The 23,921-nt window shown below is 42.6% G+C and overlaps 1 protein-coding gene across 1 annotated transcript; it reads left to right on the top strand.

The window, feature by feature from the left end:
- The first annotated feature begins 5,619 nt into the window (after window positions 1–5,619).
- Window positions 5,620–22,090, top strand: LOC116619927 (leucine-rich repeat flightless-interacting protein 2). Its single transcript, XM_032385270.2, has 14 exons — window positions 5,620–6,016; window positions 7,771–7,857; window positions 8,181–8,237; window positions 9,442–9,558; window positions 9,870–9,979; window positions 12,278–12,338; window positions 12,427–12,519; window positions 12,614–12,719; window positions 13,049–13,149; window positions 13,397–13,487; window positions 13,579–13,658; window positions 20,416–20,469; window positions 20,596–20,646; window positions 20,959–22,090. The coding sequence occupies exons 1-14, from the start codon at window positions 5,927–5,929 to the stop codon at window positions 21,058–21,060; spliced, it is 1,200 nt and encodes a 399-aa protein (XP_032241161.1). The 5' UTR covers window positions 5,620–5,926; the 3' UTR covers window positions 21,061–22,090.
- The last annotated feature ends 1,831 nt before the right edge of the window (window positions 22,091–23,921 follow it).

Raw genomic sequence — 23,921 nt, 5'->3', positions numbered from 1 at the left:
TTGCGTAGCGTGACGCTAGCGCCACGCTAGCGTGATCAGCGCTTGTGCCTTCTATTGCAGCTGAGGCACGTGAGTCTGACATTCCACTTGTAGTGACCCTGACTGTCGTCCAGCCGGTCGATACTGAAGCATTGGGGATGACTCTTGGTGTACCCCTGAAGCAGAAGCTGAGTGCCACAGACCGTGCACTTCTTTTCCGCGTCAGCAATCATGCCGAGTACGTGGTCTACCGTCAGATCGTGGTGTGGTCCCGTGTACTTTGTGCGACCCTTTTGCCTGTCGTCTATAGCGTATCGCTTGATTCGCGCTATAATGAGCTCTTCACTGGGCGTAGCCTGCAGTCCTGTGGGAACCAAGGCACCGGGGGTGTTATCGGGGGGGATCACGCGGACTATCTGGTCGGCGCGCCGCACGCGGGAGATGCCGGTGTATACAGCATTCGTGATCTAGCCCTCTAAGCTGTGGTCTACGATAAACAGACGTCTTGGAGTCTGGATAGTCTTGTCCTGCACCCGGTGGACTGTCCCCCAGCCCGCGTATTTCCACTCGGGGGGAAGCCCGTTAAGGACCGCGTCGAGAGGAACCTCGACTACCGTGCCTTTGTACGCGTCGACCTTCTCACCCCTTTTGCCTGGCACGGGCACCGGCCGCCCTTGCTTGCGATAACGATGCGCGACGCTAGGATCAGGGTCAAAGCGGATGGTTGCTGGCAATCGGGGGTAGTTTTTCATGTGGTGCTCTACCAATCGCTGCTGAACAAGGGCCCCCATCTTGTTGGTCGAGCACACCCACATATCGCTTCGGTGGGCCTGCTCGATCGCCGCGTCGAACGCCACCCCATCCCACTCCTCTCGAAACACCTCAAGCTGTTGGGAATCTGGCTGACACCAAATCCGGCCCTTTATGTTTCGGAGCCTGGAGGAGGGCGCGGCAGAGCCGCAGTCGCATGTACTGTACGGCTTTCCGCAGTCTTCACACAGGCAAGGCAGCGGTAGTCTGACTCGAACCAGCGGATGTTCCCTTGTGCCTACTCCTTGAGCATATCGTGAGGCCCCTCTTTATCTCCCCAGGGCGGGACCTGCCCATAGTCGCCACAACACACTACCTGACACGGCCGCGTGGCGAGATACCCTAGGATGGCGCGTAGCACTTCAGTCTGTACCCGACAGCACTCGTCAATGATGATTACTTCTGCGGGACGGTCGAGTCTGTGCCCCAGCTCGGGAGGTCTCCACTCCTCTATCGGCTTCTCCGCTGGTATGCAGAGGTAGTGGTGGTAGGTTTGAGCCTTAACCGCGAGGCGCGGGTTGTTGCGATGGTCGTGGGCGAGGTCGTTCTCGGGGGTGAGCACCACAACGTTGCGGCCACGGAACATGCTCACCGCCCACTCGGTCTTCCCCGATCCTCCTTGGCCGGCTAGATGCATCTTTGCAGCGGTTGCGGCCACTAGATCGCACGGCAGACGCAGTGCTTGGCTCCCTAGCCAAGCTCCCCGACTTCTTCGGACCCCAAGCCGCTTCGGGTCGCCACTCGTACCCAGGTTTCTTGTGGCGCCACTCTCCATACCTCGGATTTCGCTCCACGTGCTTTACACCACTGGGCACCGCCTTTGCGTATATTGCATCTGTGCACACTCGGAGGACGTCTTCGCGAGGGATCCGCCTCAACATGCGTCGCAACGCTATGTTTGTGTACGCCAAGACGAAGGCCCTGATATGGTACCATTGTGAGCGCCGGACACCGTTTTTGTGTTGGATCAGATGAGCCCCGTCGGCATGCTCGAAGTTAAGTAAGTGGTCGGTGCCCGCAAGGAGGTTTATCAGATACGCGGCTTCCTCACGGTCGCGGACTACGATCGAGGACTCGTCGCCGTGGCGAGCGCACTTGCCTACGAAATGGACAGCGAGATCTCGACCCTCAGGGTACTGCGAGTCTTCGGCGCCGGGGCGGCACTCGATGGAGTGGGGGAACTTGATGGAGTCCTTTTTTCCGACGCTATACAACACCTCCCTCGCCGTGGCCATGACGAGGTCACCCGAGTCTAACAGGTCCTTGAGCTCTGGCGTGGTGATCCAGCCCTCGTTTTGCTCTAGGTGCTGCCCCACCCTCCCAGAAGTGTAGGGCTGGCAGGCCTCAGAGAACTCCCACTCGGCCAGCTGAATGGCCCCGGTTAGTTGAAGAACCTCGCTCAATGGCCGTCCCACAACATCCGCGATGCGATACACGTTCGTAGGGAAGCCGTATTTCCGTACCAGATCAATGGCGTCCGAGGCGCCGCCGAAGACACTGTCCTCGCATCCTAGGTACGCCGCACGCATGTCGATGTGCGCATGAGGCTGCGCCCCTAAGTTTTCCTTGCTATTTCACACTTTGGACCCAACCTGCGCCGCTCGCCAGACGTCCCTGTATTTAAGAGACGTTGGCCTGATGTTCTCCGTTTGGGTCCACTTCTTCAAGCGATACCCTATTGCACCGCCCATCGAGTGCGTAGCTTCGGTGTACTCTTGGTAGGCTGGGTGGTCATCAGGGAGCCATTGAGGATCATATCCAGTCTCTTCTGTTAACGCCCTGTCGATAGCCCATCCGTCTTGTCCCCATCGGTACAGTTTGCCTTCGTGCGTGACTATAACGCGCCCACACAGCCAGATCCTCGTGCTACTGGGGATCGCCCTGTTTATAAAGCGAATGAGCACCTCTCGCACTTTTGCCTCGCGCGTTTTTGTGGCGGCACTGGTAGCGCGAGGCGCTGCCTTCCCCTGACATAACGAACGAAGCTCCCCCTCAGCCTCGAAGTCTAGGCCGTGGACGCTTGCGATCGCAGGTGGTTCAGTCGGAAGCTCCGCCCAGGCGTGGTTATTGTGGCAAGGGATAGTGATCCTCGTCTTAGTCTTGTACTTCCCCGAGTCCCACAGGACGTTACCCAGGGCGTCCACGGCTACTAGCTTTACCTCGAGCTTCTTTTCCATCTCAAAGAGGTCTTCTTTGGTGCATCCCGTAGTGGCCAGCTTCTTGTCGAATCGCTCGAGGATCTTGCCTCGTGTCTTGGTTAGACCAAGGGAGCGCGAGGTGCCGCGATTCCTCAAGAAGTCGGCAACATAGCTCACAACACAGTTAGCGAAGGCGTCACTCCCCTCTCGCTCAAACATTGGCCCACGCTCACCACTTTGCTCAGGTAGAGGGCAAAGCTCGCATCTCACGTAGACGAGGTACTCTCGTCCTTTCTCCCAAATACCCGCATCGATGCCTTCCAGGGCACCGACTGCGATTTGGCCCCCTCTTTTGACTAACGACCCACCGATCTTGTGCTCCGAGCGCCCTTCCTCCTCTGTGATTGGCGCAAATGGCTCTGCGGGGGCCTTACCAACGACCGTAAAGAGTCTGTAGCGCCGGTCGGGGTCCACCATCTCGAGCACCGGTGGCAACACTGCGTTTGCCCGCAGAGACTCTCGCTCGTGCGAGACCCACCACACCGAGCCATCGTCATTAATATCAGGCCCCCGCATAACCGGCTTTAGAGCAATGACACCTGTTCCACTAAGATCTCGTATCTACTGGTAAACACCGGCGCTTATGTCTTGGCCCCGAAGAGTGGCATCCACGCTTGGGAACCGAAGATGGGCGCCGCCGACGAAGAGAGAATAGTACTTCTCGGGGTCTAAGCTCTCTGGGCCCTTTTGCGCCAGACTTCCTCTGTCCACGCTTTCGCCGGTACGAGCGGCTTAAGCAGCTTGTGTTTGACATCGTCGGGGATGTCCTAGTCCAGGATGTTCTGGACCAGCCCTGCTAGTACGGCAGGCGCCTCTTTATCAGGCATGCTATTGAGAACCTCCTCTATGTAGGTGTCCATGTTTGGGTATGCCTTGTGCCACCCAGTCTCTAATTGCCCGTATCACAGCCGGCGGGACGAGTGTTTGGGTATGCCTTGTGCCACCCAGTCTCTAATTGCCCGTATCACAGCCGGCGGGACGAGTGTTTGGGTATGCCTTGTGCCACCCAGTCTCAAATTGCCCGTATCGCGGGCTGCGATGTCAGACAAGACGAGTGCGAACCATTCCCGAGCGCGCCTCTCGGTGCCGCGCATCCTCTGCCCTACACGATTCGCTCCGCAGGGGCGACACAACCGCGTCTCCGACTGCGTCCCCATGCCGCAGATCCTGCACGGCACGGCGAGGGGGCTGCCCTTACGGAGCCTTTGGAGGTGCATCTTGCAGTAGGTGTCCATGCACCTCTGGCCGCACGTGTCTGCATGGCCAACCTTTAGCCACCCGCAGTAATCTTTTCCGCACTTCATCCTTCGAATGCTCGGTATACTACAGGACAGACGGGGGTCTAATTGCAAGGTTCCCACTCGTTTCTATGAAAGGCCCCAGTCCCGCCACCCTACGGAGTGTTGATAGACAGCGGATTAATGATTGCTAACCATTGCTAATTATTTATCTACGCGAGGTGGTCCCGACGTAGATTGATAATTGCCAATTATTAATCTACGCGAATTGGTCCCGACGTAGATTGATAATTAGCAATTATCAATCTACGCGGGGCCTCATCTGCATAAGACGGGGCTGGGGGGCTCGGAGGGGCGCGCCGCGCCTCCCAAGCCTGGAATGGGGCTGGGGGGGTCGGAGGGGCCCAGCGCACCTCCCAAGCCTAAAATGGGGCTGGGGGATGGGGGGGGGGGAAGGGGGGGGGGGGTCAGAGGGGCCCAGCGCACCTCCCAAGCCTAAAATGGGGCTGGGAGGCCCGGAGGGGCGTTTCGGTGTCTATGAAAGTACCCAGTCCCCCCCCATGGGTGTAGTAAGTAAACATTTGTTTGTCGGCATATTCGGAGCTCCAAAAAAGAGGGGGCCGAAGCAAGAGTTTCATAGAAGGGGGCCGGATTCAACGTTCTTCCGTGTATTTCCTTATATCACTTGTTATTTTGAAGCCATCCTCTGAAACCCAGGGGTATTTTGCTCTAACGTTTCACTCGCGAGAAAAATAATATATTTGAGGATGTTTTGAAGCCAAATATCTGAAAATCGGGCTGCCGGGGCCCTCTCAGCCCACCCCTAAAATCCGCCTCTGACCTCCCATCATGAACAACAACGGAATAGCCTGCTAGTGGGTTTATACGGAAATTACTGTTTTCGGAGTTTCGGGATAATAATACATTTTGTATCATTGGCATCCTGCCTCCACCGTCGTTTGGGCGCAAAAGCTAAAAAAAAAGAACTGCGAGTGCGCAACGGAACCCTCATTCCTAGATAAAGAGTATACGGTATTTAGAATACAGTAAAGTAAAATGTATGAAAAAATATCCTCGGTATCGATACATCGATTTCATTGAAATTTCCTCTTCATGATGCACGTCTAACTTAAAATAAAATACGTTCTTGAACTTGTCCCGGAGTGTAGGCAAGGCATACCAGTCCGGCGGTGACCGGGCGCTGAACCGAAAAAAAACCTCACTACGCTCCTGAAAATAGTTGTTACTGTAACCATATTCTCTACGATCTTATGCCTATCCATCCCCGGGACGCGATTTTTTCTTTGGTTTTCGAGCTCCGCTCCCAGCTAATATAAGATTGAGCCTGTTGTTATCGGGCAGCGTGCACACTTATCGGTCTAGGCGCATGCGCTAACTCGCTTGTCGATGGATTCCGTAGATATTCAACCATGGCGGAAAGCTGGGAATCGTTCGCAAATACTAGATTCTACAGCCTTTAAAATCGCTCTAAGATCACTTCACGAAGTAAGCAAAGCAAAATCATCACTCTAGACACTGTGTTACATGCTAGACAGCCGGCTCACAGTGCTATAGTCGCTTACTTGGTGTAAACAGATGTAAGATTGGGACAAGTTATTACACCGGCACATTGACTGCTCAAGTTTACAACAAGCGATTCTACCAGATTTCCTCCATATAATATCCCTTGGCACTGACACGATGGCTTCACATGCAGCAAGGAGAGGCAGGCTAGCCAGGACGGCATCGTCTGCCTCTGAAGACCAGGCACTTAATCAGATCGCTTGTGAGGTAAGAGCAACTACACAAGTTAAACTATAGAATCGTAAACTAAATAGCATTTCTTGTGTGTCAAATCTTTATTGTTATAGCCCCTTTGGTTTTAATTATAATATTTTGACAGTAAGGGTTTTTGTTGCTTCAGATTATTTGCATCAGCCAAATTTATTTTGTGTGCAATCATTAAAATTTGATCTTGTATCGTGAACGGTTCGTCTGGAGTGTGGGCTGGGCTTTGGACGGTTTTACTTCACTACCCTTCAATCGAACGCAAAAATAGATAAGCGTTATTATCTCTCTATAGCTTGTAAGAAATTATAAAAAATATCAAATCTGCAATTCCCAAAGATTGTTCTATGTTTCTGAACAATTTTCTCGTGTCTTCGTGTTCGGGTCGTACGTCCATTGTGATGTTACCTATCTTGAAAGGCAGTTGGATCAAATAATTTGAGCAATAACCTTTTTTATATAGAAAGACAATTATTTATTGTAGGACACACTCAGGCACATATTTTTCACCCAGAGGGCTTAATCTGTTCTTCCTTTGTAGTATCTCTGTATGATTCTGTACTTTTAAGTACAGAATTGCTATTTTGTGCATTTTCATGTTTTGACATATTGAAGGAGTTGTAAGTTAGAATAAACTGTTTAACGGAAGAATGGATCATTGTTGAAAAAATGTATTCTGGAATAGAAAGTACAAATTTACTTCGAGTTCTTTATAGTACATTCTGTGTTTGCAATGGATTATCAAATTAGCCCAAAGAATTCTTTGCATTTTATCATGAGGCATGCTATTTGTTATCACAACTTATGAATATCTAAGATCAACAGCCCTTAAATGTTACACAGATCTTTTAGAAGGCTTGGGAATACTTTTACAAACCAAAATATTTTTTTATTTTAAAAATTGCATATAGCAAATTTATTAAATACTGTCCACAAACAAAAGCAACATTATTTTAATGTGCATATTTTTTACCAATATTTTAATTATGGAAGAATGCAGTGAAGCAGAGAAGGTGTATTCCTGTTCCACCAGACTAGATTTGTTGCCTAGCTGTCTAATAACTTAAGAATTTTATTTTTACTTGTAATAAAGATGCCCTGTAGGAGACCTTGCAATAATAGATCAGTAAATTACCACCATTTACTAAGGTCAACTGTCAACTTATAACTAGGAAATTAACTTGTACATAGAGGCTAGATTAGTTTGGATGGGAATGACTTAGGGGTTGAGTTGTGCTGAATAATTCTCTCTTCATTTGTACATGACTGATTAGACTAAGGAGTGATTCCTAGTAAAATCAGCATGACAATGGAGGTTTGCTATGTATTTAAATGCTTGTCTGTGCTGGTGTCTGTTCTTTTGTCTTGCAAACAATGTTTCTAGTTGTTATTTAGCAGTTTTTCTGTTTATTACTTATATGAATCTTTCACATACAAAAGGCATATTTTCTTTTATACAAAGATTCCCATTCCAATTGCAAAGCAATTTAAGTGACATGCTTTCTTCCCCCTATATAGTCATCTTTCATTATTGAAGACACAATCATGGTAAGATTTGGTGTCTTTGATAATAAATAGTTTGTAGTAGCAAAAAGTTGCTTCAGCTCTACACCCATTTCATATAATGTTTAACCATGCAAATCCATGTGTTGAAACCACAGGTTATCATGGGTAACATAGAAAGGAATAACTCTGCAAGCTGAGATTTTAATGTATCTAAAGTTATTTGATTTGTTCTTGTTTTCTTTCTTTATCAGGCTGAGGCTAGACTAGCATCTAAACGTGCAGCCAGAGCAGAAGCCCGGACCATACGCATGAAAGAACTAGAGAGGCAACAGAAAGAGGTAAAATTTCATATGAGCCTGTTAAAACCAAAACTGCATCAGTGTAAATATTTAGCAGATTTCCAGGAAATCCCTAGTATCAAATTGTATCAAAACTGAACTTAATCGATCAAGTAATTAAGACATTGACTAAGGTTGTACTGTAAGAACAAAATATTGGGGGAGGGGGGATGATACAGAGACTTAATGGGTATGCCCCTACAGTCATTTCCTTATAATTTCTGAAAATGCCCCCCCCCCCCCCCCTGCACTGGCTTTGAGTAGTATATGCATCCTCCTGAGTCTATTGTAAACAAACTTAATCTTGTTTTTTGCTTGTACAGGCCGAAGATGAGCTTGATAAACAATTTCAAGTGGATGACAGCTCTGGCAAGAAGAAGGTTAGGACCACTCCATAGAACTATTTAAAAAGTCATTTATAAATCTGTCGTCAATCAAACCCATGAAATTAGCAGGGGCGTAGCCAGGGGGGGCTTGCGCCCCCCTTTTAGCAGCCAAAAATACAGTAAATGTACGAGACATTATCTAAAATACAAGAGAAAATGCTGTGAAAGTCCCAGGGGGCCCCCTCCTGTTAAAAATCCTGGCTACGCCGGTGGGTAGAGCATTTTTCCATTTATAAACTTTTCTTTCTGTGCTTTGTACCTGATATTTAGAGATTGCAGGTTCAATTTTTAATGAGACAGTGCTTCTGGAATTGCACGGAAAAAAACTCAAAATTCCATGGGATTCTTTGCTAACTTACTCGAAAAATCAATCATTACATGCTAAATTACGCGGGATTTTGCAATACAAGTTTCTTTAAAAATCAATATTTTGCGGGATTTTTTACTGAATTACGTGCTAAATTACACGGAATATCAACTGTTGCGCCCAATCTACAATTTGTACCAAAGAAAAGCACGAAATAACTTGAAAAGGTTATTTTTTGCGTGAAAATATCTTAGGCAGGTTTTCATTGGCTCCTAGCCAATTAAAAAAAGGTATTTTATTGTTAGTCCTAGGCCTTCGTGGTTTAGCAAAGAACTCCTAGTCATTTTATTCGTTTTCGAAATTCAGTTCAAAATATCGCACTCTTACCAAGAATATCTTTCTTTTTTTACGAGAAATAGAGGTAAGAACCCTAAAAGAATACATCAGCTGTGCAATTAAATTATTTTTCTTTCAAAATTTAGCAGAATTACGTGGGATTACGCGAAAATTTGTGGATTATGCGGATTACGATGAAAAAGCCAAATTACGCACTTCCACACAAGCACGTAATTCCAGAAGCCCTATTGAGATCTAGAATGAATGCTCTTTTTATCACTTCATTGATAGGAAACCTTTCTTTCTTCTCAACTTGAAACCCAATAGCTTGTCTTTGTCTAAAGTACCTAAATATTACCTTGGGGGAATAAATGTACTAATATTTTTACACGAACATTTCAGATTTATTTATTTATTTAAGTAATTGAAATTATATTTTTAACTTATCCATATAACTTGAACTCTTGGTCTGATTACTTGAACTGTGTTTTTAATGCCTCCAGAGTCTTGAAGTTGTTTGTGTATGATTAGACATTGCGTTGTTCTATACCTCAGGTACCAATTGGTCGTTCCATCTCCTCTGGAGCAAGTCCCAGCATCCCTAAAGATGACCAGAAATGCCCAGAGGCCAATGGTCCAATGGTGCCAGAAAAAGCACTTCGATCCGTCCAGGTAAAATTGATTTTAAGGCTTGTTGGTAATTTGCACCATAATGTGCCAACAGTATTTCACAGTAAAGAATGACAATCAACTACTGCTTTAGATTTGAAAAAACAACAGTCTATTTCAAAATAATCATCATTATTGAAGTCTGCTAAATTTTTTTATTGAATTTGTCAGTGGAGATGCAGATTTGTGTGACTTTGACTTGAGAAAGAATAAGATGGTGCGAATGGCCTCTTTAATTACTTTGAAATAATCCTACCCAAAGCAAGGGCCTTGTGATTCTTACATGATGCATCCTTTTTTATATTTCTAACCAGGAGTCACTACATGATCTGGAAGAAAAATATAGAAAAAACATGGTCTCCATAGCCCAACTTGACAATGAAAAGCAGGCGTTGCTTTACCAAGTGGATTGCCTTAAAGACAGGTAAATAACTTGATTTTACAATCTGTGAATGTATGGGTTGATGTCGTCTGTCTCTATTTGGCATCTAAGACCATGCAAAGAATTATATCTGGGCATCTAAGATAAAGAAAGTGATGGTATTTGGCATCTAAGGCCATGCAAGGAATAAGATCTGGGCATCTAAGATAAAGAAAGTGATGGTGTCAGGGTATCTAAGGCCATGCAAGGAATGGTATCTGGGCATCAAAGATAAAGAAAGTGATGGTGTCAGGGTATCTAAGGCCATGTAAGGAATAGTATCTGGGTGTCTAATATAAAGAAAGTGATGGTGTCAGGGTATCTAAGGCCATGCAAGGAATAGTATCTGGATGTCTAATATAAAGAAAGTGATGGTGTCAGGGTATCTAAGGCAATGGAAGGTATAGTATCTGGGCATCTAAGATAAGATCTAGGTATCTAAGGCCATGCAAGGAATAGTATCTGGATGTCAAAGATAAAGAAAGTGATGGTGTCAGGGTATCTAAGGCCATGCAAGGAATAGTATCTGGGTGTCTAATATAAAGAAAGTGATGGTGTCAGGGTATCTAAGGCCATGCAAGGAATAGTATCTGGGCATCGAACATAAAGAAAGTGATGGTGTCAGGGTATCTAAGGCCATGCAAGGAATAGTATCTGGGCATCGAACATAAAGAAAGTGATGGTGTCGGGTATCTAAGGCCATGCAAGGAATAGTATCTGGGCATCGAACATAAAGAAAGTGATGGTGTCTGGGAATCTAAGGCCATGCAAGGAATAGTATTCCAAGGTACAGGAATAGATGGCATATGGATATCTAAAGTACAGGAATAGATGGCATAATGATATCCAAGGTACAGGAATAGATGGCATATGGATATCCAAGGTACAGGAATAGATGGCATATGGATATCCAAGGTACAGGAATAGATGGCATATGGATATCAAGGTACAGGAATAGATGGCATATGGATATCTAAAGTACAGGAATAGATGGCATAATGATATCCAAGGTACAGGAATAGATGGCATATGGATATCCAAGGTACAGGAATAGATGGCATATGGATATCCAAGGTACAGGAATAGATGGCATAAGGATATATTAGGTACAGGAATAGATAACATAGATATCTAAGGTACAGGAATAGATGGCATATGGATATCTAAGGCCCAGGAATAAATAGCATATTGATATCCAAGGTACAGGAATAGATGGCATAGATATCTAAGGTACAGGAATAGATGGCATATGGATATCCAAGGTACAGGAATATATGGCATATGGATATACAAGGTACAGGAATAGATGGCATATAGATATTTAAGGTACAGGAATAGATGGCATATGGATATCTAAGGTACAGGAGTAGATTTCATATGGATATCCAAGGTACAGGAATAGATGTCATATGGATATCCAAGGTACAGGAATAGATGGCATATGGATATACAAGGTACAGGAATAGATGTCATATGGATATCGAAGGTACAGGAACAGATGGCATATGGATATCCAAGGTACAGGAATAGATGGCATATGGATATATAAGGTACAGGAATAGATGGCATATGGATATCTACGGTACAGGAATAGATGGTATATGGATATCCAAGGTACAGGAATAGATGTCATATGGATATCTAAGATACAGGAATAGATGGCATATGGATATCCAAGGTACAGGAATAGATGGCATATGGACATCTAAGGTACAGAAATAGATGGCATAAGGATATCCAAGGTACAGGAATAGATGACATATGGATATCTAAGATACAGGAATAGATGGCATATGGATATCCAAGGTACAGGAATAGATGGCATATGGATATCCAAGGTACAGGAATAGATGGCATATGGATATCCAAGGTACAGGAATAGATGGCATATGGATATCTAAGGTACAGAAATAGATGGCATAAGGATATCTTAGGTACATGAATAGATGGCATATGGATATCTAAGATACAGGAATAGATGGCATATGGATATCCAAGGTACAGGAATAGATGGCATATGGATATCTAAGGTACAGAAATAGATGGCATAAGGATATCTTAGGTACATGAATAGATGGCATATAGATATCCAAGGTACAGGAATAGATGGCATATGGAAATCCAAGGTCTAGGAATAGATGGCATATGGATATCCAAGGTACAGGAAGGGCTGATGTTTGAGGCCCTGAAAGATATGGCCGATGATACATTTTGATTGTTGTTGTTTTTTTTTTTATTGGTTTGGGTGGGAGGGTCATGTTAAAAAAACAGTCTGAAACCAATGTTTTGTATTGTCTTAAGGTTGAGTGAAGAAGAGGAAATATCATGTGAAGTAAAAGTTGAGTTGAAGGATAAAACAAGGGTAAGTTTATGGGTAATTTATAGTAAATCATTCAATTGATATATGTCATTTGTAATAAAGAGTAATTACCTTATGTTATTTTCAACAGGAAGCAGAGAAATACCAGAGACAGATAAAAGACAATGAATCTGAAATACAGAGATTAAAAGATGCAATAGAATACAGAGATAACTGGCTTGCTGTAAGTAGCTGTTTGTTTAACTGTTTTAGATAACACTGAATTGTTGAGAATTATGGCATTCAGGACGCTATTTCCTATTACCTATTGTTTGTAGGAGCGTGGCCTGAATTTGTATGAAGATAATTCAGAAAGCAACAAAGATGAAATTAATGTTTTTGAGTCACTGAGGGAAGGCTCTACAATAGATGAATCTGGATCAGGTACAGTATGCATCATGCATTAAATGCTTATAGCTCACGAAAAAAGTTCATATAAGGAACATTTTAAAATATTTCTGATGTAGTTGGCTTGTAGTAGGCTTGCACATGAGTGCCAACCCCCAGATGTCAAACCCTAGAGGTTGAGGCTTTAATGGGGCCCACATAGATCAAGATAGCACAATAAATTCCCCACCCCTATACACTTTACAAATATTACTGTACATATGTTTATATGTGGTACATAATATTGAAGAGGCAAGCTATCAGGTCTCAATAAAATATTAAACAATAAAATAAAATTTCTTTCCTTACTCTTTTTCCTTTTTCAGAAAAAAGTAGTTTTTCTGAAAGTCGTAGCAGGTCTGACAGTCAACGCTCAAGTAGCATGCAACCATCTGTGACCGATGATAGAGAGGTGCTTGTTGCACAGGTAACCTACTTAGCACCATTCTGCTCGTGTGCCTTGTCAATACAATAAGTGTGTCAGTGGGTGTCTATTGAACCAGTTCCAACTGATCTGTAAAATCATTCCCAATAGATATACAGTAGGTGCTTGCCCAATCGAATGCGGCATTGTTACATCATTCCAAAATGATTTGTCCCCTTAATTACAGTAAGCATCATTCCTAATGGATATAATGTTGTTTCATAGAACTTTGCATCTATCTTTTTGTTAGATTAAAAAGCTCCAAGAAGAAGTCAGCAGTCTGAGAAGAGAAGACTTTGAAATGCCAAAGACGATCACTGCTGACCTTGAGGAACTAAGAAGTAAGCTTTCCCACTCACATTATGCAATGGTTGTATATTTACCACGCATCAGATAAATTACCATATTATTATGTCTTGTCTCTATTTCTAGGAGAATTCAGTCGACAAATTAATGACTTTAGAATAAAACTTCAAAAGGCCGAACAGGAGAATGCTCGACAAGAAGGCGTGGTGAGTACCTGTATGGTAATATTGGGTTATAGGTGTAACAAGTAAACCTGTGTGGTTATATGGGGTTATAAGGTGTAACAAGTAAACGTGTGTGGTTATATGGGGTTGTGAGTTGTAACAAGTAGACCTGTGTGGTTATATGGGGTTATAAGGTGTAACAAGTAAACCTGTGTGGTTATATGGGGTTATGAGTTGTAACAAGTAGACCTGTGTAGTTATATGTGGTTATAAGGTGTAACAAGTAGACCTGTGTGGTTATATGGGGTTATAAGGTGTAACAAGTAGACCTGTGTGGTTATATGGGGTTATGAGTTGTAACAAGTAGACCTGTGTGGTTATATGTGGTTATAAGGTGTAACAAGTAGACCTGTGTGGTTATGAGGTGTAACAAGTAGACCTGTGTGGTTATATGGGGTTGTGAGGTGTAACAAGTAGACCTGTGTGGTTATATGGGGTTATGAGTTGTAACAAGTAGACCTGTGTGGTTATATGTGGTTATAAGGTGTAACAAGTAGACCTGTGTGGTTATGAGGTGTAACAAGTAGACCTGTGTGGTTATATGGGGTTGTGAGGTGTAACAAGTAGACCTGTGTGGTTATATGGGGTTATGAGTTGTAACAAGTAGACCTGTGTGGTTATATGTGGTTATGAGGTGTAACAAGTAAACCTGTGTGGTTATATGGGGTTATAAGGTGTAACAAGTAGACCTGTGTGGTTATATGTGGTTTTAAGGTGTAACAAGTAGACCTGTGTGGTTATATGGGGTTGTGAGGTGTAACAAGTAGACCTGTGTGGTTATATGGGGTTATAAGGTTTAACAAGTAAACCTGTGTGGTTATATGTGGTTATAAGGTGTAACAAGTAGACCTGTGTGGTTATATGTGGATATATGGTGTAACAAGTAGACCTGTGTGTTTATATGTGGTTATAAGGTGTAACAAGTAGACCTGTGTGCTTATATGGGGTTGTGAGGTGTAACAAGTAGACCTGTGTGGTTATATGGGGTTATAAGGTGTAACAAGTAGACCTGTGTGGTTATATGGGGTTGTGAGGTGTAACAAGTAGACCTGTGTGGTTATATGGGGTTGTGAGTTAAATAATAAAACTTCAAAAGGCCGAACAGGAGAATGCTCAACAAGAAGGCGTGGTGAGTACCTGTATGGTAATATTGGGTTATAGGTGTAACAAGTAAACCTGTGTGGTTATATGGGGTTATAAGGTGTAACAAGTAAACCTGTGTGGTTATATGGGGTTGTGAGTTGTAACAAGTAGACCTGTGTGGTTATATGGGGTTATAAGGTGTAACAAGTAAACCTGTGTGGTTATATGGGGTTATGAGTTGTAACAAGTAGACCTGTGTAGTTATATGTGGTTATAAGGTGTAACAAGTAGACCTGTGTGGTTATATGGGGTTATAAGGTGTAACAAGTAGACCTGTGTGGTTATATGGGGTTATGAGTTGTAACAAGTAGACCTGTGTGGTTATATGTGGTTATAAGGTGTAACAAGTAGACCTGTGTGGTTATGAGGTGTAACAAGTAGACCTGTGTGGTTATATGGGGTTGTGAGGTGTAACAAGTAGACCTGTGTGGTTATATGGGGTTATGAGTTGTAACAAGTAGACCTGTGTGGTTATATGTGGTTATGAGGTGTAACAAGTAAACCTGTGTGGTTATATGAGGTTATAAGGTGTAACAAGTAGACCTGTGTGGTTATATGTGGTTTTAAGGTGTAACAAGTAGACCTGTGTGGCTATATGGGGTTGTGAGGTGTAACAAGTAGACCTGTGTGGTTATATGGGGTTATAAGGTTTAACAAGTAAACCTGTGTGGTTATATGTGGTTATAAGGTGTAACAAGTAGACCTGTGTGGTTATATGTGGATATATGGTGTAACAAGTAGACCTGTGTGTTTATATGTGGTTATAAGGTGTAACAAGTAGACCTGTGTGCTTATATGGGGTTGTGAGGTGTAACAAGTAGACCTGTGTGGTTATATGGGGTTATAAGGTGTAACAAGTAGACCTGTGTGGTTATATGGGGCTGTGAGGTGTAACAAGTAGACCTGTGTGGTTATATGGGGTTGTGAGGTGTAACAAGTAGACCTGTGTGGTTATATGTGGTTATAAGGTGTAACAAGTAGACCTGTGTGGTTATATGGGGTTGTGAGGTGTAACAAGTAGACCTGTGTGGTTATATGTGGTTATAAGGTGTAACAAGTAGACCTGTGTGGTTATATGGGGTTGTGAGGTGTAACAAGTAGACCTGTGTGGTTATATGTGGTCGTATGGTGTAACAAGTAGACCTGTGTGGTTATATTGGGTTATATGGTGTAACAAGTAGACCTGTATGGTTATATGGGGTTGTGAGGTGTAACAAGTAGACCTCTGTGGTTATATGGGGTTGTGAGGTGTAACAAGTAGACCTCTGTGGTTATGAGGTGTAACAAGTAGACCTGTGTGGTTATATGGGGTTATAAGGTGTAACAAGTAGACCTGTGTGGTTATATGGGGTTATATGGTGTAACAAGTAGACCTGTGTGGTTATATGTGGTTATGAGGTGTAACAAGTAGACCTGTGTGGTTATATGTGGTTATAAGGTGTAACAAGTAGACCTGTGTGCTTATATGGGGTTGTGAGGTGTAACAAGTAGACCTGTGTGGTTATATGGGGTTATAAGGTGTAACAAGTAGACCTGTGTGGTTATATGGGGCTGTGAGGTGTAACAAGTAGACCTGTGTGGTTATATGGGGTTATGAGTTGTAACAAGTAGACCTGTGTGGTTATATGTGGTTATGAGGTGTAACAAGTAAACCTGTGTGGTTATATGGGGTTATAAGGTGTAACAAGTAGACCTGTGTGGTTATATGTGGTTTTAAGGTGTAACAAGTAGACCTGTGTGGCTATATGGGGTTGTGAGGTGTAACAAGTAGACCTGTGTGGTTATATGGGGTTATAAGGTTTAACAAGTAAACCTGTGTGGTTATATGTGGTTATAAGGTGTAACAAGTAGACCTGTGTGGTTATATGTGGATATATGGTGTAACAAGTAGACCTGTGTGTTTATATGTGGTTATAAGGTGTAACAAGTAGACCTGTGTGCTTATATGGGGTTGTGAGGTGTAACAAGTAGACCTGTGTGGTTATATGGGGTTATAAGGTGTAACAAGTAGACCTGTGTGGTTATATGGGGCTGTGAGGTGTAACAAGTAGACCTGTGTGGTTATATGGGGTTGTGAGGTGTAACAAGTAGACCTGTGTGGTTATATGTGGTTATAAGGTGTAACAAGTAGACCTGTGTGGTTATATGGGGTTGTGAGGTGTAACAAGTAGACCTGTGTGGTTATATGTGGATATATGGTGTAACAAGTAGACCTGTGTGTTTATATGTGGTTATAAGGTGTAACAAGTAGACCTGTGTGCTTATATGGGGTTGTGAGGTGTAACAAGTAGACCTGTGTGGTTATATGGGGTTATAAGGTGTAACAAGTAGACCTGTGTGGTTATATGGGGTTGTGAGGTGTAACAAGTAGACCTGTGTGGTTATATGGGGTTGTGAGTTAAATAATAAAACTTCAAAAGGCCGAACAGGAGAATGCTCAACAAGAAGGCGTGGTGAGTACCTGTATGGTAATATTGGGTTATAGGTGTAACAAGTAAACCTGTGTGGTTATATGGGGTTATAAGGTGTAACAAGTAAACCTGTGTGGTTATATGGGGTTGTGAGTTGTAACAAGTAGACCTGTGTGGTTATATGGGGTTATAAGGTGTAACAAGTAAACCTGTGTGGTTATATGGGGTTATGAGTTGTAACAAGTAGACCTGTGTAGTTATATGTGGTTATAAGGTGTAACAAGTAGACCTGTGTGGTTATATGGGGTTATAAGGTGTAACAAGTAGACCTGTGTGGTTATATGGGGTTATGAGTTGTAACAAGTAGACCTGTGTGGTTATATGTGGTTATAAGGTGTAACAAGTAGACCTGTGTGGTTATGAGGTGTAACAAGTAGACCTGTGTGGTTATATGGGGTTGTGAGGTGTAACAAGTAGACCTGTGTGGTTATATGGGGTTATGAGTTGTAACAAGTAGACCTGTGTGGTTATATGTGGTTATGAGGTGTAACAAGTAAACCTGTGTGGTTATATGAGGTTATAAGGTGTAACAAGTAGACCTGTGTGGTTATATGTGGTTTTAAGGTGTAACAAGTAGACCTGTGTGGCTATATGGGGTTGTGAGGTGTAACAAGTAGACCTGTGTGGTTATATGGGGTTATAAGGTTTAACAAGTAAACCTGTGTGGTTATATGTGGTTATAAGGTGTAACAAGTAGACCTGTGTGGTTATATGTGGATATATGGTGTAACAAGTAGACCTGTGTGTTTATATGTGGTTATAAGGTGTAACAAGTAGACCTGTGTGCTTATATGGGGTTGTGAGGTGTAACAAGTAGACCTGTGTGGTTATATGGGGTTATAAGGTGTAACAAGTAGACCTGTGTGGTTATATGGGGCTGTGAGGTGTAACAAGTAGACCTGTGTGGTTATATGGGGTTGTGAGGTGTAACAAGTAGACCTGTGTGGTTATATGTGGTTATAAGGTGTAACAAGTAGACCTGTGTGGTTATATGGGGTTGTGAGGTGTAACAAGTAGACCTGTGTGGTTATATGTGGTTATAAGGTGTAACAAGTAGACCTGTGTGGTTATATGGGGTTGTGAGGTGTAACAAGTAGACCTGTGTGGTTATATGTGGTCGTATGGTGTAACAAGTAGACCTGTGTGGTTATATTGGGTTATATGGTGTAACAAGTAGACCTGTATGGTTATATGGGGTTGTGAGGTGTAACAAGTAGACCTCTGTGGTTATATGGGGTTGTGAGGTGTAACAAGTAGACCTCTGTGGTTATGAGGTGTAACAAGTAGACCTGTGTGGTTATATGGGGTTATAAGGTGTAACAAGTAGACCTGTGTGGTTATATGGGGTTATATGGTGTAACAAGTAGACCTGTGTGGTTATATGTGGTTATGAGGTGTAACAAGTAGACCTGTGTGGTTATATGTGGTTATAAGGTGTAACAAGTAGACCTGTGTGCTTATATGGGGTTGTGAGGTGTAACAAGTAGACCTGTGTGGTTATATGGGGTTATAAGGTGTAACAAGTAGACCTGTGTGGTTATATGGGGCTGTGAGGTGTAACAAGTAGACCTGTGTGGTTATATGGGGTTATGAGTTGTAACAAGTAGACCTGTGTGGTTATATGTGGTTATGAGGTGTAACAAGTAAACCTGTGTGGTTATATGGGGTTATAAGGTGTAACAAGTAGACCTGTGTGGTTATATGTGGTTTTAAGGTGTAACAAGTAGACCTGTGTGGCTATATGGGGTTGTGAGGTGTAACAAGTAGACCTGTGTGGTTATATGGGGTTATAAGGTTTAACAAGTAAACCTGTGTGGTTATATGTGGTTATAAGGTGTAACAAGTAGACCTGTGTGGTTATATGTGGATATATGGTGTAACAAGTAGACCTGTGTGTTTATATGTGGTTATAAGGTGTAACAAGTAGACCTGTGTGCTTATATGGGGTTGTGAGGTGTAACAAGTAGACCTGTGTGGTTATATGGGGTTATAAGGTGTAACAAGTAGACCTGTGTGGTTATATGGGGCTGTGAGGTGTAACAAGTAGACCTGTGTGGTTATATGGGGTTGTGAGGTGTAACAAGTAGACCTGTGTGGTTATATGTGGTTATAAGGTGTAACAAGTAGACCTGTGTGGTTATATGGGGTTGTGAGGTGTAACAAGTAGACCTGTGTGGTTATATGTGGTTATAAGGTGTAACAAGTAGACCTGTGTGGTTATATGGGGTTGTGAGGTGTAACAAGTAGACCTGTGTGGTTATATGTGGTCGTATGGTGTAACAAGTAGACCTGTGTGGTTATATTGGGTTATATGGTGTAACAAGTAGACCTGTATGGTTATATGGGGTTGTGAGGTGTAACAAGTAGACCTCTGTGGTTATATGGGGTTGTGAGGTGTAACAAGTAGACCTCTGTGGTTATGAGGTGTAACAAGTAGACCTGTGTGGTTATATGGGGTTATAGGGTGTAACAAGTAGACCTGTGTGGTTATATGGGGTTATATGGTGTAACAAGTAGACCTGTGTGGTTATATGTGGTTATGAGGTGTAACAAGTAGACCTGTGTGGTTATATGTGGTTATAAGGTGTAACAAGTAGACCTGTGTGGTTATATGGGGTAATACGGTTTAACAAGTAGACATGTGTGGTTACAGTGGAACCTGGATTTTACGATATGTCTCGGGGGAAAGAAAATGTATCGTAGAATAGGGGTATCGTTGCAAAGAGGTCCTTTACGGTAAAAAAGAAAATTCATTGAAAATATCGTTGTAGCGAGGTCGGGTTAAGCATCAACTTTTAAAAAATAATAAAACTGTAACTGTAATCTGTGAAAGACTGTACAGTTACTCTTTGTAAGACCGTAATCTGTATTGAAAAAGACCTGTCAAGACAAAATAAATAGATTATCTGTAGTTTCCGACAGAATCAGTAATATGGTTGTATCGAGGTCAAAATTACGCTCAGGAAAACAGATTTGTATCGTTAAACCGAAAAGAATGCCATCGTAAAATCCAGGTCACACTGTATATGAGGTTGTGAGGTGTAACTGTTTTGATTGAGTTTAGTTGTCTAACTTTGTTAGCAGGGTATGTTGCTATGCTTAGTAATCGAGTTTCTTCTCTTCAGATAATGAGGCTTGAGAGCCAAGTGAAGCGCTATAAGACGCAAGCAGAGACCGCGGTAAGTATACATGTGTCATCTAAGTATGGTGGAGGTACTGCAGGCCTTCGCTGTGCTGTGGAGCGATTGCTCTTGGGAACAAGTGAAATTTGTGATCACCAACTTGACTTTGACATTTTCTTCTAGGAGTCTACCGAGGATACTTTGAAGTCGGAAAAGCGAAAACTTCAGCGTGAGGTAAATATCAGGAGGAACGGGCTTCTCCTACCGGTTGTTAGCGCAATCAAAGATAAATGTGCCCTAATCTAAAGATTGTGCAGGAATAAATCTTTAGTAACTCGACTTTATATCAGTTGAATAATTGTACTGTCAAACCTCAATTATGAGGACATCGTTGGAACTCCAGGGTCCTCAGTCCTGTATGACCCTTCTTTTATGGGGACTTAATACACTGATAACATGGTGTTCCTATTATGTGGGTGCCCTTACAACGGGGTTCCGGCGACGTTGCGCATCGCCGTGTCTCATCGAACGTTTATCTTTGCACAGCTTCGCAAAGCACAAGATGAAGTCAACGAGCTCCAGACGGTGAACGATCACATGACGAAACGTTTCGAGAAGCTGAAGAACAAAAGAAAAGACGAGTTGTAACTGCACAGTCAGCTTCTTCCCCTGGGTTAGCACCAAGAGGGCGAAGTCCCGTGTGCCATCGACCCAAGCGTTTGGTGCAGACCGCTAGAATACCTGGGAATCTACTGGACGTTTGGTGTGGGGTGTGATCTCCCGGGATATCCGGGGTGCTACGTCCTTAGGACTTCCATCGTGACGCCAAGAATAGATGTAGGCTGTACATACGATAACTAATGACCTTACTTGCTATGAAGTTATACCATATTCCCCATAACAAATTGTGGGTTCAGATAAGTGCGTTACATGTTCCTAGCGCCAAAATAAGTTTGATACGTCTTATAACTACCCCAAGCGCGGTACCTTGCGCTTGAGATAATCGTACTTGTGTGATATAAGTGTATTTCTACTTACTAGTACCCCTAGTGCTTGAGATAAGTGTGCTAGGAGTGCTACATATTAAAGGAATGTGCGGTACGTAGGTTACGCTTACTACCCTTTCTAGTAATGCTCCGTCACGTAAATAGCGTCATGTTTGAGTTCTGCGATGATGACGGAAAGAGTCTTGCTTTTGGTGTGCGAAACAAGGTGGTACTCCTCTCAGTCACAATGCGTGGGCTAGAGGGCTACTGAAACACTCTTATGGTCAAGTGATCCCATAGCCTCGTCCCCAGGTTACTCCGCCAGCTGTACTCACACTCATTCGAAATGGCGGACGCTCGAAACCAAAGTTAGGGTGAGGATGTTGTCAGGGTTAGAGGGATTTGGGGACAAGGCTATTTGGTCCAAGGGGGTAGCCGTGCAAATTCTACAATAAAAGTAATCGAAGACTTGTACAACTTGGTGTCATTAAGGAAAGTCACCAGTACTGTACTCTGCTGTATAAGCCATTACAGTATGCCCATACTATACTGTATAACGTATCCTTGCTAGGTTTCCAATAAAGCGATACCTTTGGCTAGCACCCATGTACAGTAACAATAGATTTTTGTAATTCGGTATGGTAAATTTTAAATAGGAAAACACGAAATAAACCTCATACTAATAATGGCAATGTTATCTCGGTATTTGTCTGCTGCACTCTCTTGTACTAATTCCGTATTAGGAAGATACCAAATGCAAATACATACAAATTAACGAAGTCAATTGTTACATCTTCATTTGCCTGGTATTTACATTTGGAACGGCACATGAAAAGAACGGCGTCCAAACTATGTTCCCATCGACCGTCCCACAACATCTGACCTTTTATATTTCACCAAAAAAAGGGAAGCGAGCGAAAGAGACCTGCGAAGTCAAAGCAGCTCAACACCATCATCATCACATCATCATCATCATCATCATCATCATCATCATCATCATCATCATCATCATCATCATCATCATCATCATCATCATCATCATCATCATCATCATATCATCATCATCATCATCATCTCATCATCATCATCATCATCATCATCATCATCATCATCATCATCATCATCATCATCATCATCATCATCATCATCATCATCATCATCATCATCATCATCATCATCATCATCATCATCATCATCATCATCATCATCATCATCATCATCATCATCATCATCATCATCATCATCATCATCATCATCATCATCATCATCATCATCATCATCATCATCATCATCATCATCATCATCATCATCATCATCATCATCATCATCATCATCATCATCATCATCATCATCATCATCATCATCATCATCATCATCATCATCATCATCATCATCATCATCATCATCATCATCATCATCATCATCATCATCATCATCATCATCATCATCATCATCATCATCATCATCATCATCATCATCATCATCATCATCATCATCATCATCATCATCATCATCATCATCATCATCATCATCATCATCATCATCATCATCATCATCATCATCATCATCATCATCATCATCATCATCATCATCATCATCATCATCATCATCATCATCATCATCATCATCATCATCATCATCATCATCATCATCATCATCATCATCATCATCATCATCATCATCATCATCATCATCATCATCATCATCATCATCATCATCATCATCATCATCATCATCATCATCATCATCATCATCATCATCATCATCATCATCATCATCATCATCATCATCATCATCATCATCATCATCATCATCATCATCATCATCATCATCATCATCATCATCATCATCATCATCATCATCATCATCATCATCATCATCATCATCATCATCATCATCATCATCATCATCATCATCATCATCATCATCATCATCATCATCATCATCATCATCATCATCATCATCATCATCATCATCATCATCATCATCATCATCATCATCATCATCATCATCATCATCATCATCATCATCATCATCATCATCATCATCATCATCATCATCATCATCATCATCATCATCATCATCATCATCATCATCATCATCATCATCATCATCATCATCATCATCATCATCATCATCATCATCATCATCATCATCATCATCATCATCATCATCATCATCATCATCATCATCATCATCATCATCATCATCATCATCATCATCATCATCATCATCATCATCATCATCATCATCATCATCATCATCATCATCATCATCATCATCATCATCATCATCATCATCATCATCATCATCATCATCATCATCATCATCATCATCATCATCATCATCATCATCATCATCATCATCATCATCATCATCATCATCATCATCATCATCATCATCATCATCATCATCATCATCATCATCATCATCATCATCATCATCATCATCATCATCATCATCATCATCATCATCATCATCATCATCATCATCATCATCATCATCATCATCATCATCATCATC

The sequence above is a fragment of the Nematostella vectensis genome, chromosome 2, assembly GCF_932526225.1.
Source record: "Nematostella vectensis chromosome 2, jaNemVect1.1, whole genome shotgun sequence".
In the NCBI taxonomy this organism is placed as follows: domain Eukaryota; kingdom Metazoa; phylum Cnidaria; class Anthozoa; order Actiniaria; family Edwardsiidae; genus Nematostella; species Nematostella vectensis.
The sequence above is the reverse complement of the archived record's forward strand: the minus strand, read 5'-3'. Positions and strand labels throughout refer to the sequence as shown.